Source organism: Myiozetetes cayanensis, unplaced genomic scaffold (assembly GCF_022539395.1).
Source record: "Myiozetetes cayanensis isolate MyiCay16 unplaced genomic scaffold, myiCay2020 scf2-11, whole genome shotgun sequence".
In the NCBI taxonomy this organism is placed as follows: Eukaryota; Metazoa; Chordata; class Aves; order Passeriformes; family Tyrannidae; genus Myiozetetes; species Myiozetetes cayanensis.
The window spans coordinates 29,460,590-29,481,247 of NW_026087411.1; the positions used below are offsets into that span (position 1 = coordinate 29,460,590).

Below are 20,658 nucleotides of genomic sequence, written 5' to 3' on the forward strand. Positions count from 1 at the left end.
ATTTTTAATGTCATTGAAATATCCTTAAATGAGGGCTATTCTATTTGATTTCAAACAGTTCAAGAGTAGTTCTAAATTTCTTAATTCACAGAGTTGTATGGGGAAAAACGGTATTGTCCTGTTTGTCCCTCATTTACAACAATGTGAAAACATATGGAAAACTCTAGTGGGAAGGTTGGTCTTGGTATTTTAAGGCATTTAGTACCTTGCTACTGAAGAAACAATTTTCTCTGGCTTCACTGGAGGCTCTGCTTGCACAATTGGACACATTGCTTAATTACTCCATGTCTTAATTTTCTCCTGTAAGATAAAGTCATGTACCAACTCTAGAGCTAAATATGTTCATGTTTGGCACAGCTGCCTGGAGCCATTATTGTGTGGGCTGGCTGTATTATTACATCTAAATTGAAGCATTTGTGAGCTTGTGCAAGTACTTATGAATGCTCTTTATGACAGTTTCCTGAGATCAGTGTACCTGGGGAGTATAATTTCCTTTAGTTTTAGCTATGCTATTCTACTTAAATTATGATGCAAGCCTTTGCTTCCTTACAGAAGGCCTTCTCTTCTTGTAGAACTCTATCACCCTGTAGGTACAAAGTTTCTCATCTGTTCACCTACTCAAGTAGTGGTCATCCCATCCTAATCCATCTTCTAATGAGATCAACTAATCTGCTTCTGTATTTTTCTTAATTACTAACTCTTCTCTGTCTTTTCACTTTCTTCACACTAGCTCCACATTTCCATCTTTTCCATCCAAATAAATAAGCTGAACAAAAAGCCCTCAAGCGATCTGCTACCTTTGTTTCCCTTTACCTCTGAAGTAATACTTAGTTCTCCTTCCTCATTTTCATTTTTACATTACCTAAGCTATGAAGTTTATTTTTACTGGCTGGAGTTCTCTTTTATACTTACATTCTAGAGCCTCCTTCACTATCGCTCCCTGCATCATGCCTTCTATGTTCACTTAATGATAATTGCGAAACTGAGATCATGGCCCTTATCCTTATTCTTTATCCATACTCTTTGGAACTACAAAACTTAATTTTGCTCCATGGCTTTAGTCACCTTCTATCACATTGTTGCATTTTCCTCATACCCAGCCTCAATGAATAAAAGCTTCTCTACCGTTCCCTTCCACCCACTCCCACACACAGATCCTCAAAACACTGTTGTTAATATCCTCCTTTCAGTTATCACTATTATTGCCGTAAGCAATTGTGCCTCCTTTGGCAACTCTCCTATCTTTATTACATTATTTTATTTGTCTTTAAGGCCCATTCTGTAACACCTTAATCATGACCAAGTAGCATATAGGTTACTGTCTATTGTCAATCAACAGTATCAGCTTCATTTTACAGTTTCAAATAAATCTTTCCCTGCTTTCTGTGATGCCAGTTTTCATTCCTGAAAAGAGCTCTGCAAAAATCTGTAAAATTACATAGCAGTCTTTCTTTAAATCTGTTTTATAGTAATGTCTGTACAACAGCTTGATAGGAGAATTCTAGCCTCTATTATTGTGCTAATATTATCCACATTATTTCTGTTTATTTCCCTCATTTCCAGCATTGCCAGCTGTCCTAAACTTGTATAGCAAGAGCTGTTTGGTTCACCTCTAAGCTTACGCAGCATCTAACCAAACTTCTAATCCATGGCTTCAATTTAAGACTTATTATAAATCAATGATATCTAATAATTGTGTTTCATAATGTTTTATTGAAGGTGGTGGGATTGTAATCCTCTTCAAACAGGAGCATACACAAACTAGTTATACAGTGAATATACAAGGAATTATTCGTTGAGCAGAACTGAACACAAGATTCTAAATTTCTCACCAGTTTTCAGCTCAAAAAGCCACAAACCCCACAGACTTTTCTACTTATGGTCACCTAGTATTTTGCCTGTCCTTAGTCAGAGACAAGTCAACAATGGACTTTGGAAGGTTTCATGACAAAATAACAAATAAGAAAAAACTATAATGCTAAAGATAAATGTGGGAAGGAGGTAGTGAAAACTGTGCAGATAAGTATGTTTATGTCTCCTGCTAACACTTCTTACACTGTAGTTTGCAACAAAAGATCCAGTTTATCCTATAGAAGATGAAAAATAACCTTCAAAACCCAAACCAGAAAAAAAGCGCCCAACTTGGAAAAAAAAAGATTTGTTGTCTGTTGCAGTCAGAGTCCTAAGAATCCCTAAATTTCTTCATGAAATTTTTGTTTACTCTAAAAGAGTCAAACAATTAAAGACAGATATTTACATAAGCCCTCAGGAGGATATTTTAAGATTTTCTAGCTTGACTAAGTCTACCGAGACAGACATTTTTAGGGCACATATAAATGTGTTTGGTGAGAATGTCAAAACAGTGAAATTTTAAGGTACTTTCCAAATCTGACTTTTACATACATGAAAATGTAGCCCTGTTTCCCAAGAAACAGATTGTAACAGTAGCCTAAAAGAGAAAAACATCCCTGCCCTTCTCACAGGGCTGGACTATTAAAAGCTGAACAAGGCAGTTTTGTCTAGATGAAACCATTAACCATTTTAACACTGAACAGAAAAGCAGAAAAAAACAAAGGTTATAGGGCTTTGGGATGATACTTGAAATATCAAAAATATTGCCTCAACTTTTTCACATTCCATTCAAATATAGAAACCTAAGTTTCTGTATTACCACACCTTTTACAAATAAAGGTTGTACTCTTTCTGGAAGAGCTTATTTAACAAACTCAACAGATATTATACATAAATTTAGGCCACATTTCAAACTTTTAAGTTCTGGTCATTTAAGAAGTGTTTCTGGTCATGTAGAAGATACATATTTGGCACTAATGTTTTCAGGAGTTGGATGATGAGACAAACTCAGACTTTGGCAAGAGTTTTGGCCCTTCATCCTGCCCAGTTGATCTGTGGAAAGATTTTAATGTTCTAACTTCTAATCATTATCTCAGCCAAATGGCATGATAGTTGCCAAGAATAAGTAAAGTCTAAGAAAAGTAAAACTTTGGAAAAAAAAGAAAGGACTTGAAAGTTTGGGCTATTATAAAACTTACAAGGCTGTTTATTTGGAAGCATATTAAGTTGCTAGGTGACATAATGGAGCACAAGTCCTTGAACTGCCAGCCCCAGTATATATTATGACCCATATTATTTTTCTAATTGGAAGAAAACTATAATGGTAAAGGCAGACAATTAGTTGTGACGCTGTAACTATTCCTTCAAAATGCAATGGCTGACCTTTTCAAAACATGTAACTGCCAGATCCTGTAACTCATACAGTCACCTAATTGTTTCAAGCCAATAGGGTGCTTGTGTTCTGTGGTGCACTTTCTCTAATACTGGAGCTGAAGGAAGCTGACACATCTCTGAGGTTTAGCATAGATGCAAATGCTGAAAATTCTTCAAGTACAAGGTGATTTCCCAGGGAAGAGAGAAAGAAGATTTCAAACACAATAAATTTAAAGCAAACAAAAACTTTTCAGGCCTCCATCATAAGATGCAACCTCTAGATCAGTCCATTATCTGGAACAGTCAAGTGTCACCTTCAGGTTCCATTTTCCAAGACTTTCTTCAAAGTTCTAACACATACAAATTCTGAAAACAGTTCTTTTCGTTTGGTAATAACAAAAAGATGTCCTACAATTCCTGCATCTTTTTAATCAGCTCTTTACCACTAGTAATAATCCTCTTTTCCAAGTCTTACGAAAATTTTAATAGCCAAATTACTTCTTAAGCTAGGCCTCAAGAGAAGACTTCTGTTAATCAGCAATTCTGTAACTGTGGATTAAATTTAGTGGCCTTTGTTCATCATGTTCCTCTTGTGTCTTTTTATCTCTTATTTTCTCTTAGAGGTTGGAAATCTGCTGTTTGACAGAATCACAGAATCAACTATGTTGGAAAAGACATCTAAGATCATCTAGTCCAACCTAAGACCTAACGCTACGTTGTCAACTAAACCATGGAACTAAATGCCATGTCCAGTCTTTTCTGAAACATCTCCAGGGACGGTTACTCCACCACCTCCCTGGGCAATCCATTACAATGCCCAAACACCCTTTCTGTGAAGAACTTGTTCCTAATGTCCAACCTAGAGACTGAGTCCTCTTGTCCTGCCACTAGTTGCCCGGGAGAAGAGGCTGACATCCACCCGGCTACAGACTCCTTCCAGGCAGTTGTAGAGAGTGATAAGATCACCCATGAGACTCCTCTTCTCCAGGCTAAACCATTACAACTCCCTCAGCCCCTCCTCACAGGACTTGTGCTCCAGACCTTTCACCAGCCTCGTTGCCCTTCTTTGGACACGCTCCAACACTTTTCTTCTCTTTTTTTCTTTCCTTTCTTTTGTCTTCATTTTAGCAAGCACTGGACAGAGTCTGTAGACTCATCACAGTGGGGACTCCAATCAAATCCCTGTTCATATGAAAATTAAGTTATAACATGAAATAGTAAATGGAATAGTGAAGAGATTGACTCTCTTGGCTAATTACAGTTTTGTCCTATTTTGGGGTTTTGTTACTATTTTGTTACTTGTGTTATTTTTACTGCTTCAAACAAAGCAGCTTAATTAGTCCTTCAATTAGCTTCTAAGTGTGCCTAATAGTTTCTGTCCTTATACATACCTGTACATACTTCTTTGATCATTTATATAACTTTTCTGGGAAAAGAACCCCAGTTTAGAGAAAATTTCCCTGGGACTAATGCCTATAAAAATGTAGCAGTCATATTAATACCTGCATTTCTTAATAATAAAATAATAGGAGATAGTAAGTATTATTATAAGATACTAGGAGACAGTATTATTATAAGATATTAGGAGACTTGATTCCAGAAGCAGTACAGTCTCATTTACTAACTCCATACTCCAGCTACTGAAAACCAGTAGACACAAAATGGCTTTCCTCACAATTAACTGCAGAGTTACAATGTCTACTGCCCACTTAATTCAGAATCCAGCTAAGCTGCTAAACAGCACAGTTAACTATTAAAATTGTAGTTTTCAAACAATACTGTACTCTCCTGCATCTGTTTTATTACAAAACCAGAAAAACCGAACAAAATAACCCAGTTCCCAGGCTTTCAATCAAACAGTCCAATTCTTTCAGAATTCTGAGACTGAAATTATTTTTGTTTCCCTCTCAAATCCCGATCTTCCAGTCTAAATTCATTGAACACTGTGATTTCTGCTTCCCTCTTGACTGCAATTTTTTCCCTCTCATATTTCTCTCTTTTGGTCATTTCTGCCTCTAACAACATCTTCAAGATCCTCATCCCTACACTGATAAGAGGCAAACTTTTCTGTAGTTTTGGAGCAATGTTGAGAAGATACTATTTCTTCCATTATCCTATTCCAATGTCCTGGGGTTTTTTTTCACTCTTTATTTAATCACCAAGTAATATTTTCCATTTGTTTTCATTTTTACCCTTTTGACTTTTGCACTTGACTTTGGATGGTGATTAGTCCTTTTCCAGTTTATTCCCTGAAGGCTCACTACTTATGCCTCATATGCTTTCTGAGACAATTACTTATTCTGCTGGGAGAGAAAAACCTTTTCCCTACTGTTTTTCTTATTTGGAATACAAGTTCAACATACTTTTACCATATCTGAGTAGAAGAATTTTCTATCCTCCTGCGTAATCATTTCCCTGATTTTCCACTTCATTTAAATTAGTTTACTTGTAATCACTTGAAATCTGATCTCTACCACTATGTCTCACCAAAACGAAGGCCAAAATAGTATCATGTTGTTTGACTCTTCAATAACCACTTCACAGAGTAATGGGGTCCTGTTGTTACCACTCCCTAAGTTTAGCTCTTGTAACAAGACGACACCCTCTATTTCCCAGTAGCAGTTTTCCCCCAATCCTCCTTATATTACAATTAAGGACTTGGTGCCTTCACTGCCTGCAATCTAGGTATTTTGCTTCAATTTCCCCTTATGGTGCTTCAACCTCGTAACAACAGATTTCCCTTGAGCCTTACACGCATGAGCTGGGCGCAAGCAGAGCCATGCGGGCACACAGGTAAGGCGCAACAGGTCAGGTGGGGGATTCCTGGCGTGCCCACGGAGCGCTCCACACGCCACACCAACCCCGCACCTCTGGGATGGGCAGTGTGAGCAAGCTGGCGGGGAATTGCCATGAAGGGCCAGGCAGGCAGTCACCCCTCGCAGGTTAGAGCCCCACTGCCCCCTCCTCCAAGCCCTTCCGAGGGCACCCGAGGGCGTGCGGTGGCTCGGGGCCGCTCCCCCATCGCTGCCGGCCGCGGAGCGTGCGGGGTTACCGTGCTCGGCCCCCGTGCCGGGTTACAGTGCCGGGTCACAGTGCCGGGTCACGGTGCTCGCCCTGCCGCGCCGCCGTTGCCAGGGGCTCGGCGGGCAGCGATGGTGAAGGAAACCATCCGGGTGTACGCGCGGGTGAAGCCGCTGGGCAGGCGGCAGCAGGCGGGGGTAGGCCGGGGAGCTGTGCCGCTGTGCTGCCGGGGGTGGAGCGGGGCTGCCGGGAGACCCGAGGGGAGTCCCAGGGGACCGCGTCTCCCTTTCCCTGCAAGAAGCTCGGCCGGCTGGTGAGGGCGGAGCGGTGGGTACGGGAGCGAGGCGAGTCACAGCCTCGCCCTGCGCTCTGAAGCCTTAAGTTCATAAAACCACCAAGTAGAGCTTGGGTTGTAACTGTTGGGGGAAGGGGCGAGGAACTTCTTTCCAGCCTAGTTTGTTAGAGGAAGGCTCCGCAGGAAAACACTTGACACCGGTCACCGGGTTTACGCAGTTCAGCCCTGTTCTGTGCATGGGAGGGGAACGTGCAGCTCCCAGGCTGTAGCTGTACTTGCAAGGGATAATAAAGATAATGAAAGTGTTCCTCAGAAACCGTGCATTTAGGTCTCTTAATTGTCTTCTGGTTTTAAACCAGCTCAACTCATTTTGTCGTAGCCTTTCCTAATGTATTCTTCCAGGGTTTTTTGGAGAGGTTTGCGCTTGGGGCTGTGCTTTGTTTTTCACTACACCACAGATCTTGAAGTGGTTTAGTAACCAAGTATGCCAAAGAGGCTACACTATTGTTTCAAGTATTGTTGTAATGTTTTCATGGAGACAGGATAAGTTTGGGGTGTGCTGGTTTTGTTGTATAATAACCAAAGGAGGATCTGGTCAAATGTTTAGTGAAATTTATACAAAGTTTTTCTTAAGGCAATTACAGGTGCTAAGGTTGCATAACTGTTATGTCTAAGGGCCGTGCTGTTCAACTGGTGAAATTATGCTGTGAATTCATATCCATGCTTATTAGAGCTATTCAGTGGATGATGAGGAGGATTCTCTCTCCAGTCTGGAGATTACTGTGCCACGTGACTTAGCAGATGGGTTCGTCAATAATAAACGAGAGACCTACAAATTCAAGTGAGTAAAAGCATTATCTTTGCATCTGCTTCCTTTAGTGATTGATAACTCTGTGTGTAGTGATACACATGTACAGAATAAGGAAAAGTCTAATCTTAAGTTTTGGTATAGATCGGTTTATTTTTATACAGCTCCCTTAACAAGAGGAGTACTTCAGCATATGCTTTTCACCATGAGTTTGATAGCATTGGGTGAAGTTGTGGTACTATTGTCTATGCATTGCAAGTCATTATGCTTTTCTAAGTCTCATCTCAAAGGTTGCATTTTCATTTATCAATTCTTCCATTTTTACTGATTGAATTTGTTTATGAAGAGTGAATGCAGGATTGTGTGTTCTCTTGTGATCTAATGAGTTGTTGTAGGCTGGCTAAAAGTTGTCTTGATGTAAAATGCTCTGTTTACAAACTGTGTTTCAGACATTATCAAAACAAGGTAAAGAAAACAGAAATAGTTGAAAGAAACAAACTTTGTTTGTAGAATGTAAATGTTTATTAGGAACTTAAAATCATTGCCAGCGATATGAATCAAATGTTTCCATCACTTCAGCAGAAACCTTTGAGGCAACATTTTATAATTTTGATGATAAATAAAGCTAGATATATAATCACCTTTAATAATGAGGTCAAGTGGAATATTCTTTATTTTTTTGTAATAATGAGTCAGTTTGTTGCTCTATACTATTAAAAAAGAGAGCTCTAGATAAACATCTGCAGTTCAGACTGATGTCATTTTACATCAGCTAAGGAAATTTGCTTGGGAAGAGAGGAGCTGCCCTCTCCAAATAGATTAATATGCAACATTAGGTTAGGTTGCAGATGCCCAAGCCTGACTTAATGAATGCTGATATTTTTTTCCGACTTTATAATTTATTAATAAGTCTGTAGAGATGAATTTTGAGAATACATCTGTGTCTTATTACCCGTAAGACAATGCAAAAATAATTCTATGGAGTAAGCTTTTATTTTTCCTCCATAAAACTCACACTTTCATGCAGTTTATCTATCCTGGTCACATCAAACATTATTCTCTTTTGTTCTTACTCTCTTGTATGGGAACCAAACACAATTGTTTGAGTTACTTGGCTGATTAAGCATTGGAAGGATAGAGTGCATGCATTTATGTTTTGTGTACTGCATTTGTCTGAGATACTGTACACATTGCATGGGTCATCACGGTGCCTTTCTGCATATCCAGTGTCTGCAATGCCTTTCTACATACCCTGGGAAGTTCTGTGTGAGTGTCTATTTCCAAACAGGGGGAAAAACACAGCTGGACAACAGCAGTCTGGAGGTTTCTGGAGTATATGGGTCACAACTTCCTAAAATACGATTAAAAATATGATGAGGGGGAAAACTCTGCTACACCACGTATTTGCAAAAATGGAAGAACTGATGAGAGATATTAAACCTGGGGGTAGCCTAGGTTGCAGTGGCCATGAGATAGTGAAATTCAGGATACTGAGAGAAGGGAGAAGGCAAAAAGTAGGATCACAACCCTGGATATCATGAATGCAGAATTTGGCCTGTTCATGGACGTGATCGAAAGAATTCCGTGAGACACAGCCCTGGGGAGAAGTCTGGAAGAACTGGCTGATTTTCAAGGATCACCTCCTCCAAGCTCAGGAACAATCCATCCAGATGAACAGCAAATGATGCAGAGGCAGCAGGAGGTCTGACTGGATGAGGAAGCAGCTCATGACTAAATTGCAATATTAAAAGGAAGTATGGAAGAGGTGGAAGCAGTGTCAGGTGATGCAGGAAGGCTGTGTGAGGAGTTGGATCAGGAAAGCCTAGATAAGCACAGAGTGAGGAGTGTTGAAAACAAACTGAGCTGCTGGGCTGAGGGTTGCATCAGGGGCTCAGAGGGCTGTCATCCAGGCCAGCTGGAGGCCAGTCACTGGTGTAGCCGTTTAGCATTAAGGATCTGGGTGATGGGACCAAGTGTAGCTTCAGCAAGTTCACAGACAATATGAAACTGGAAGGGATGGTTGATGCACCAGATGGTTGTGTTGCCATCCCTGCTGACCTCAAGAGACTGGAGAAATGAGTCCATAGGAATCTCATGAAACTCAACAAAGTGAAATGTCAAGTCCTGCTCCTCGTGAGGAATAACCAGGACAGGCTCAAGGCTGACTGAAAGCAGGCTTGCAGACCTGGAATCCTGATAGACAAAACATTGAACATAGGTCAGCATACACCATTTGCAGCAAAGACCAACAGCCTCTGGGCTGCATTAAGAAGAGCACTGCCACCAGGTCAGGGAAGTTGATCCTTCCCCTTATCAAGAATGGTGAGATCACATCTGGAATTCTGTGTCCAGTTCTGGGCTCCAGCAAAGGGACGCAAATATGATTAAGGGACTAGAGAGTCTGACATGTGAGGAGAGGCTAAGAGACCTGGGACTCTTTACTCCAGAGAAGGCTCAAGGTGATCTTGTCAATATCTATAAACGCATGATGGGGAGAGGGGGAATAAACAAGATGGAACCAGATGCTTCTCAGTGGTGCTCATGGACAGGACAAGAGTTTATGGGCACAAATTGAAATACAGGAAATACCACAGAATCATAGAATGACTCGGATTGGAAGGGACCTTAAATATCATCTAGTTTCAACACCCCCTGGCATGGGCAGGAAGCCTTCCAGTAGCTCAGAGCTACCATGCAACCTGGCCTTGAACACTCCTGGGTGTGGAGCACCCACAACTTCTCTGGGCAACCTGTTCCAGTGCCTCAACACCCTCACAGTAAAAAAAATTTCTTCCTAATATCTAATCTAAACCTATTCTCAGTTTGAAGCCATTCCCTCTTGTCCTGTCACTACATGCCCTTGTAAAAAGTTTCTCTCCATCTTCCTTATATGCTCCCTTTTAATACTGGAAGGCCACAATTGGGTTACCCCGAAGCCTTCTCTTCTCCAGGCTGAACAATCCCAATTCTCTTAACCTTTCTTCATAGGAGAGGTGCTCCATCCCTCCAGTCATCTTGGTGGCCCTGTTCTGGACTAATTCCAAAAGATTGATGTCCTTTCTGTGCTGGGGACCCCACTGTGAGGTGATCAAATATTGGAACAGGCTGCCCAGAAAGGCTGTGGAGCTTCCCTATGTGGAGGTACTCAAAGCCTGACTGGACAGACCCCTGTTCTATCTGACTCTCCTTTGAGCAGGGGGATTGGAGCAGATGGTCCCTTCCAACCTCAAGAATTTCGATTCTGTAAGACAACTTCAGATATTTTATATAAAAAAGTGACAAAACATTGAATTAGATATCTCCTTGTGACCTATAGTAATAGTGAAGCAGAGTGAAGGAAATAGCTAGGAAAAAATGTGAGCCTGGCTGTACTGGTGGGATGCTGTATTTGGTTATAGTGTAATCTATTTATCCAGGATTCAGTGTGGTGCCAGTTACAAACACTGATTCTCTTGATAGATTTAAAATACGGTTTAGTTTTTTCTAAGCCACATCATTTTCTCAGAGGATTTTATTGTACAGATCTTGTCAAAGCAGCTCTGTGTACAGCCTATTTATGTACAATAGCACAACAGCAAGCTGTGGTTAAGACTACAGGGAAAACATTGTACTACGTTATGTAAGCCTAATGATGTAAACATTGACTATTACAAACACAAACAAAAATGTATGAATCGAGTAGTGTTTTAGCATTCTAAGAAATTTTTATTTGCTTAATATTTTCAGATTTCAGAAAATTTTTGATCAAGAGGCAAAACAAGATGTGGTTTTTGACAGCATTGCCAAACCAGTAGCAGAATGGTACGTTTTGATCTTGCAAGTAATCAGGGTGAAGCTACTTTTGCTTTTGTTGTATTACTCAGGGGAGAGCTGGCAAGTCTTTGTTGTATGGATTGATATTTTAATTTCCTAAATACTAACATATCTGAGTCTAGGAGATATACAACCCCCTGAGAATTTTATGTATACAAAGGTTCTATTTTTGACTCCTCAAATAGCACTGCTACTCTTACCTCTTACGTTGTATAGCCATAGAAATCCGTGTCTGATTCTTTTTTGTGTGTATTATATGCTCATTTCATTGCCTTAGAAAAGTGTTCCTTATATAGTTTCATGAAGAGGTAAAACCTAATGAAAATCTTATCCCCTTGTTTAGTTTTCATTCAGTTAGGAATGCTTGTTAATACCTGTGGAGATATTCCTAATTTTTGCCCTTATTACTTTTGTCTTAACGTGTAAGGCAGTGCTTTTGGTACTGTTTTTGTTTTTCACCTCCGTTTAATAAGCAAGCACTACTCATATTGGACAGTTTGCAAAGACAGGCATTTAAGACTGATGAAACTCTCTGCACTCATTGTGTGGATTGAGTGCCACTCTGAAACAGGTGGATTTCTCAATATGCCATTCTCTCTGCTCAGTTTATTTTCTGAATTGCTGAAGTTTGTACTGGTGTTAGTGGGAGAGAAAATACCATGCTGCAGGAAGCAGAACTTCTGCACAATGTTTGCTTATCAAACTTACTGCTCAGAATCCAAACTTGTTGTGAGTTGGAAAGTATTACTTTAGATGCCGGCTTCCTTCTCATTCATTATCTGGAGTTTGTCTAAGCTATGATTCTGCAAGTTATTCCACCATCTATTGCACTGTCCTGTGTTTAGCACTGTAGCAAAACAGACATCCTCAGCTGGACAGTAAGCCTTTCTCAAGTTGTTACTTGGAAGAAAAATATATCTATCTCTTTAAAATGTAATTTTATTCTTTTTTTCCCCTATTTTCTTCTTTGAAGTCCAACATAAAGCAGAAGGGTAATTGACAGTGAAAATGAAGAGCCAGTGAATTTCAAACTTCATTAGAATAAGTTAAAATAGACTTAAAAATAATATTTGTTATAATATTTTCTCACTCAAAAGAGATTTATTTGCTTATCTGACATCATGACATATAGCTTCAGATTAGCTCATACGCTTAACTATAAGTATTTCTGGGTTCAATGGGGACTGCAGGGAAAAAAAATATCTTATTTGAGTTTGTTTGGAAAGAGAAGAGTTAAAAATCTCATTGTTACATACTATGGATTTAATTATCCTCTGCAAAAGCTCAGAGTATCAAAATTAACTAGCAACAGACTGGCTAATTTTTTTCCCTTTGGAGTGTTTTGCTAGAATATGGAAAGGTTTTCCAGTTGAATAATTCATCTATACAGTGCTCTAGTAAACAGGAAGTGGTATTCTTTTCCTTTATTTCAGTACTGGCTGATATAAGACTGTTATATATTAATTTTCTACATTATGTAGACTTTAGTTTTGGGGTTTAGATATTTTTAAGTACTTAAAAGTATTTAAATGCTATTAAAATCAGTGTCGTTTAGGCATACAGTTATCTTCAAATAGCCAAGTCTTTATCTTTAATGCTAAAATTGATTTATAAATGAATTCTTAATGAAATCAAGATTTTGTCTCTGAGTGTTATAATGTGCTAAAGCTTGTATTCTTATTGATGTTTGTGTTGTTACTGATAATGCTGAAGGATAATTTTACTTGTGTTTTTATAATAGAGTGGGCAATAACTGAAGTACGTTCATGTTTCTCATCCACTTCCTTAGTTTTTTACCTTTTTTTTAGGGAAGAATATGTATTTCTAAATATATTTATATTTATGAGGTTCCTTGGTTAATGGAGTCCTGAACTGGACCTGAAAGTTACTTCACTCTATAGTTAGTGACTTGATCTTCCTGTCCATTGTGGGACAATAAGAATTACCCTATTTCTCTGAGATACCACAGATTTTCATGGCAAAATGTTCGTCATTATTTGTTTCAAAGTCAACATTCTCTTGCATGAAGAAGCTGTTGAAAATACACACATTTCTGGTCCTGGAGTCCCTTTACTGAGGGAACAGTTTTTGTGTGTGTATTGCCAGGGAAAAGGAAGTAGTGGGAAAGTATCAATGAAATAGTTCAGCAACATTTTAAGGCTCTTTGCCATGCATACTTACAGTCCTGAGAAAATTCAGTTACAGTCTTGAATGCTTGGAAAAAAAATTCTTGGGCATTGTTTAAACTAAAACCAGCAATGCAATGCTCAGGATTCTGAAATCTTTCTAGTTTGTTCTTGGAGGGATGGAACTTGGATACAACTTCCTTGTCTTCCCCTCATCCCCTTTTTAAATGTGTTTTCTTTGATGTTGGGCCACTACTTTTCCTTCTTTAAATCCGGTTACATTGTCATCTTGCCTGTGGTTTCAGAGGCACCAGACATTAGTTTGTTTAATTTGCTTCTTCAGTCAAAAGTGCCTGCCTCTGCAAACCATTATAAGCATGTGATTTGCTTGAACTTTTTTATTACTTTTTTTGAATCCTTGAGTCATCTCTTGCATGGGTTCTTTTCATCATTTGGATGTGCTTTCCCCTTTTCCTTTTTATTTTAAATATATATTCTTGATATTTTTTTCGGGCAGAGTCAACTTGATGTTTAAGAAGCAGCACTAATTCTGTTATTTTGTCAGAAATAGAGAAGATAAATAAAATCCTACTTTTACAGTCTGCTGTAATGATTAGCATTGTGTTAGCCTGACAACAGAAAAAGGCCACTCTTAAGATGTTTCAAATACTAGTTTTATGATTATTAGTGCATTCAGAAATTAATTAAAAATATTAACTGCTTTGCATTAGTTTTCGGTTCTAATATGGCCAATATTTTGGTATTAAATGTCTTGATTTATTAAAGAATAACATTTGAAAATACATTCTCTTCAGATATCTCATGCAAATGAGAAATACCTCAGCTGTTTATAAACCTAATGACCATCACCTGTGTTCTTCTGAAAGATCTGAGAGCCTCCAGGATAATGCTCCCATTGCCTCACGTTCTGGTTTCTTCCAGTTTGTACCTGGATATATTTGTCACACAGTATTGGAACTAGTGGTTTGGCTCATCTGCATCTCAAAAGATCTGTAGAATCTATGTATAATAAAAGGACACATTTTTTTGGATGTCAGCTAGAAACAAAATTGGCTTCAAAATTTCCCCTAAATTGAGAAATTGGATAGTAATGACAGCAATTCTTTCTGAAAGTGAGTACAATTATGAGGCAATAAAAACTGAAAAGTGTCATTGATGTTTCATTTAAAATTACTACTGGTTGCTTGTGTTTGCTTTGACTTAAATTGTGCAGCTTAGAATTGTTCGAGAAGGCTGTTTATTATAAGTTACAGTTTGACAGCTTTGATTCAGAGTGTCTTTGTGCCACTTGCCTGTTTATGGTGATTGTGGTGGAATTCTAAATATATGTAGAGATCTTAGTTAAAATAGGAAATTATATTACTTTTCTTTTTCCTTTGGAAAACCCTTTAGAAATTTCTAAGGAAACTTGCCTGCACTAAGGTCTCAGAAACAGTAACGTTTGCTTTGTTTTTTAAAGATGAGGCATTACCAATTTAGATTGATTCCACAAATCTGGCAAAGACATAAAGAAAAAATGTCATACTGAGATACTTTGTTTATTTTAATTAAAAGAAACTTTAGTCTAAGCTCCGAGTGATAGAAGATACCTAAAACCTGAGTCTCTGAAGACAAATTCTCCATGAAAACTTGTTTTCCAGATCCTACCAATTAACTCCTTCCTTCTTTTTACCTTCACTATTTCTGGGGTCTGGTTTTGCAAGGACTGTGTTGATTTTTATATATATATATATATATATATACATAAAACATATATATATATAAAAGAATGAAAGTGAGGGACAGTGGTAGAATATTTCAGGTCTGCAAGAACTGAGATGAGGAGAGGGCTACCAGTGTCCCAAGATCAAACTACTGGTATTTTCTGCTTTTTTCATCATTCTAGTATTTTAATAGTTATTGAATATTTTTTCAATCACATACCTTTTTGTTACTACTCATTTAAAATGAAGATGGCAGAAATCAAATTGAAATAATAATATGAAGCTGAAATAAACTAAGAAAATGAAAGTAATCACATTTTAAAGTTGTAAGTTGTTTCTGATTCCCAGGATTTTCTCTTACCTATATATAAACAAAGAATTTAGTCCTTATTAAGGCGATTTTGTTGTTTTATATATTCATATTATAAATTTAGTAAAAACTCTCACTTTGAACCTTTTCAACAAATTAGGTGAGAAGGAATCTTTGTAGGTCATCTGGTTCAACCTCCTGAGCAAACAGGTTGTGGTAGATCATGTTTCTTGGGCACTTGTTCAGTAGAGCTCCAAAAATTTCCAAAGATGGAGATCCCCCAATCCATCTAGGCACCTGTTCCAGGGCTTAATTACTCTTACTGTGAAGAATATTTTCATTATACCCATTTGGAATTTCTTCTCACGCAACTTGTGATCACTGCTTGGTATTGGTATTCTTGTGAGTCTCTGGGAAGAGTTTGAGTCCATCTGTGTAACAAGCCACTGCATGAGGTGGTAATTAGGTACATGAATGGCTTTCTCTTCTCTGGGTTGATAGGAAACAGATCCCTTGCCTTCCCCTTGTGTGTGATGTGCTGCAACCTGAACTAAATTGGTTCTATCAGGCTCACTCCAGTTTCTTTAGAACATTTTTCATCTACTGGGGAGCCCAGAACTGGAGACAGAACCCAAAGAGGGACGTTGCTTTTCTTTTTTGCAAATTTTGATGGCAACTATTCTGTTTGATTCCGCAAAACCAGTGCAGCAGCAGATGAAGCAGAGTTCTTCGCTATACTTAGGCAAAAGCCTCCCTAAAGTCTCATTAACAGTGAGCACAGAAGCAAATGAAAAGTTCTGTGTCCATAAACTTTAAATAGAACAAGTGATCTTCACTGGAAATTAAACCAAAATGTAGTCAGAAAAACCAACCACAATAAAACAATCTCAGTCTGCTTTCAACCTCTCTCTACTGTCACTGGGCTTTATACCACTATTTGTATTGTCTCAGATGCTCAGGGACAAAGTACTGAATGATATTTTAGACTGCAGTAACGACCCATAAATTGTCTAGCTCTCACTTGAGGAATTTGTCACTTGAGGAACATTGGACAGTTGTAAACATAACATATCTATCAATTTAAGTGGAATTGCTTCCATGAGTTATACTGCTGTATCACACCCTATATTTAGGAATTAGACATCTTTCAAGCATGAGACAAGGAGTGACTGGAAATGCCAGTACATAACTCTGTAGCAACCATTCATTTAAATAGGGATCTAAAATGAGTTTTCAAATGAAAATCTCACTGTGCATGTTTTTAAATCACCACTAATTAGGAGTAAGTTAGAACATGCAAGTTAATTGATAAGCGAGTAAGAAATTTTTAGGGGAAAATCTGCACAGTGTTACTCTCCTTTACATTCATTTATGAGTCCTTACTAGAAAGAATTGTCCTATGCCTGATAATCGATACAAAAATTGTACTAACAGCTTCTGCTTAGCAAGATTGTAAGGGAAGAGGCAGGGTTTTTCTAATGTCGCAAAAAAAGCCCAATAATCCACTGAAGCCCTGAGCCCCATCTTCTCTTATATTTATTGGTGAGTTTAATACAAGATGCTGCCTGTCTCTAAATAGCTGGCTTTATTCCTACACTTCTAGAGTATCATAGTTGCAGCTACAGTGTTACAGCATATCTCATTTCTCCTCAGTGTTATTGACTAAGTCCTTATAAGTAATGACCATTTCTTATTAACTCTTTTTTTTCCTCTGGACTCTAAGGCTTTATTTTTTTTAACTGTCTTACCACTGATAAGAGAACTTTAAAATATTGAACCCTTTGTATTTCAATCAATTACTGATTTAATTTTCTTATCAGTTTCTCAAAGTCCAAAATACAGAAGAGAAAGCATGTTATATATTCACTTTTCATAAAGCCAGAACTGATTTTCTTGAGCAAGCATAATTACATAAGCTTTTGTGTAACAGTACTCAGGTTATTAAGTGGTTTTAAGGTTGGTTTTTACTGTAAATGGAATATTTAAGGAACATCTACTTCATCTTTCTGCTTTCATATTGTATCACTTCTTCAGAACAAGAGAAGTATTAAAATTAAGAGTATTCCATGTTAATTGGAAAAAGTAATTTGTAGAATGTGTGTTGGGATTTTATAAAGTATTAGAAGTACTTTTGATGCATGCAGATAAGTGTAAATCCTGCAGTGTGTTTAAACATTTACACCAGCAAAAAAATCTGCATCAAGTTGGCCCACTAAAACTCAGTGGCATATTGGAAAGATTAATTGAATCAACTGTGGATCACGGTCTTTCTAAAGGACACTTTGCAGGTGGAGAACTCTTTCCCAGTGGATATTTTAGTAATCTGGTTAGAAAGATACTATAAGTATTGCAATTTCTGTCTCAACCTCTTTCTCATTGTCACTCTGAGAGGTTTTCTGGTGGTCTGTGTCATAGGCTGGAAGTAAAACTTGAACATTTTGTTTATCCCACAATGTTGCTGTAATAATATAGGATTAGGTTTATTTAGCAGTGGGATCAAATCAATCTCCTCAGTCAGCTGTGTGTACAAACTACCTTTCTTGGAATAAGTGTGCTTTCAATTCTAAGCAGCATAAAGGATATATTCAGTACTTTCTCTGTGTTTAAACTTGTTACTATTTAGCTGTATTTAGTGAAGCAGAAGCTGTTGTGTTTTTAAAAACCAGAAATAAGTTTTCAGTACTTCATCTGAAAAGGAGCATTCAGCTCTTTGAGTTAAATGTAAGAAGAGATCTTGCCTCTTTTTATATTGTGATTATCTTGAAGAAGACATATGGTAAGACTAGAAACTGTAAGGAAGAATAAAAGGATAAACAAGATTTAGGAATGTAATAAGGCAATAATTATTCATACATTAAGAGTTGTTTACCTGCAGTTAATGTTATTATTTTCTTCTCCCACTATCTTATTCTGATTTCCACCACGTAAAGCCTCTTTTTACAATTTTATGTTATTTAATGATACCAACTTTACTAATAGACCCGCTTATTGCATAAGTACTTCTTGATGAGTTCATAATACCTAGCAGGTAATCATGATGTTTCCTCACCAGTGTTTTACTTTAAGTTGACTTTTCTTACAGTGATCAAAAAGACAAGTCTAACATTGTATCATTCAACACACCTTACATAAATACATACATAAATACAGTCACATATACATGTTTCAATTTCAAATTAGTATAGCCAGCAAACATTACAATTTTTTTCTTATATTCAGCTTTGTGGTGAGTCCTCATATGATCTGATCATATGTGTTTTCACTGAAACACAAAAATAAAAGTACAATTTAAAAATATATATTTACCAAATATTGACATAATTATCAATTATGCTACAAAATCTGGAAAATCCTAATATTCTGGCATCATGAGTTAAATATAAAATATTAATATTCAATTTCTTTTGTTCTGCTCTATTTGAATTTGCAGATTTTGACTTTTTGGGCCCTTTCTTGACAGTCGTGAAACCAAGATCTTCCACACATTAAAAACAAACCATGAACACAGCTCAGAATATTAAATGAGATTGAAATATGATTCTTTGCAGACCTACTGTATGTCTGTGTTTTCCCTGAAATGTCATCTTTTTCTGGAAATCTTACCTGCACAGAATTTGAAGTCTTGGGCAGGTTTCTTTGAGACTTCTTCACATGCAGAAATTTAAGCCAATGATACTTGTCCCCATTCAATAGATCTTATTGTTCACAGATACAAAATTCCACATGTCGGACTCAGTGCTCATGCACATGGCAACTTAGGTTTTTACTTTACACATTTAAGTTGATCCATATTTTCCAGCTAGAAACATGACATACCTGTTTGTAAAGCAGACAAGCAAAGCCAAACCAACAAATTATTTGTTAGAAATTGACTTTTTAATATCTATTACTCTTCTTCTTATAAAAACTAAGTCTATTACAAAATGTTACAAATATATGCCTGCATGTTTTAGTGAGTAATGAAAAGGAACCATCTAAGTTTCATAATACAATGCAATAAATACACAATTTTGGACAAGTTTTTAGTCATCATATTTTAAAAAGTTATTTTTCTCTGTAATAGTCTTCTTTGAATTCTAGCTTGGTATTAATAAAAAAGAGACCCTCCAGGAACTCAGACAAATTTCTCCATCAACATTTTAGCTAACTTGACTGGAAGTATTCCATGAACTTCTGAACGGGGTGTTATATGTTATAGAAGCGCAGGAAAGATCTTTTCTGCAAAGCCTCTCCTTGGATTATGTGTCTTTTATGTGTTTTGTTTGAAGTAGTAAAGAGACAATTTATTCAACAAAATGTCTTTCGAACCATGCCAAAATTAGGCTTTCAGAGAGAAAAAGAAAATATGCAAATTTCTGGATATTCTGATAACACCAAGGGGTCATCACTGAAAATATCCCTTTCATGTATGATTTTTACTTATGTGTAATTCAGAGTCTTTGCATGGCTACTGTCACTATCCATGTCAATCTGCGCAGTTTCAAATGCTAAGTTTAACAAAAGTTTGAGATATTTATTTGCAGAATCTGAAGAGTAGAGATGCAGACTTTGCCTGTGTCAACTGCTATCTTGCAAAGTTGGTTTTGCTGAATAGGGAGGAAAGAGCTGCTGATTCTCTATCACCTTTGCAAGCAAAGAATCAGTTCCACTGTTTTTGGGGACAGCTTTAATTTTCAAATGAAAACTTCAAGGATGCTTTTGGTGGATGCTGTTTAGAAAATACACTCTTATCTTGTCATGTCACAATAGTGTTGCCAACGTTTTTCGGTAACTACTGCAATTATATTTCAGGATGAAAGGGAGAACGTGTGTTTTCTACTCACTGTAACTAACTTGTAGCATCTGAGGGACCCGTCATTTTGCCAAGGGTAGTTATGCAGTTCAGTTTGATGTTGTCTTTTTAAACAACATCTCATGTGTGCCTAAAGGTTTATGAAACTTTCTGCTTTTTTATTTTCCTAAAGGAGTTGTGTGTCTTGGGTTGAAAACACTTAAGTACATATCTTAAGCTTCCTGAGTATTTAGTAAATAGATACTGCTTTTAATTGAGCTGTGCTGATGCACTGCAATAAATACAAGAAATATATGAATAAAATAGGACAAAGAAAACTCAGTGACCTTTCTAGTTGTTTTGACCACATATGGTATGTGACATTTTATCTTATGTTTGCATGTGAGGTGATTCTAATCTACAGCTTTTCTGAAGTACAGGCATGTCAAGTTAATAGTTTACAGCCACACCTTTACTACTTTTTACACAAGTTGAAAAACACACCTTTAGCAACTCTGAAGCAGGGAAGGAGTAATGATAGATCTGAATAGCCAAAGAGCTCTTC

At 37.5% G+C, this 20,658-nt stretch overlaps 1 protein-coding gene across 7 annotated transcripts in view; it reads left to right on the forward strand.

Moving 5' to 3' along the window:
* Window positions 1-6,364: 6,364 nt before the first annotated feature.
* The window catches only part of KIF6 (kinesin family member 6), a 159,872-nt gene continuing 145,578 nt past the window's right edge, over window positions 6,365-20,658 (forward strand). For 5 of the 7 annotated variants that reach the window (XR_007628874.1, XR_007628875.1, XM_050314852.1 and 2 more), the window contains exons 1-3: window positions 6,365-6,443; window positions 7,273-7,382; window positions 11,076-11,150. Coding sequence is in view for 4 of the 7 variants with exons in the window: in XM_050314852.1 (XP_050170809.1) it covers window positions 6,378-6,443; window positions 7,273-7,382; window positions 11,076-11,150 (251 nt within the window). In the remaining 3 variants the exon portion in view is untranslated. Of the gene's footprint in view, window positions 6,444-6,507; window positions 6,560-7,272; window positions 7,383-11,075; window positions 11,151-20,658 lie in introns of those variants that run through there. The other 2 variants (XM_050314855.1, XM_050314853.1) reach the window with 2 other exon arrangements.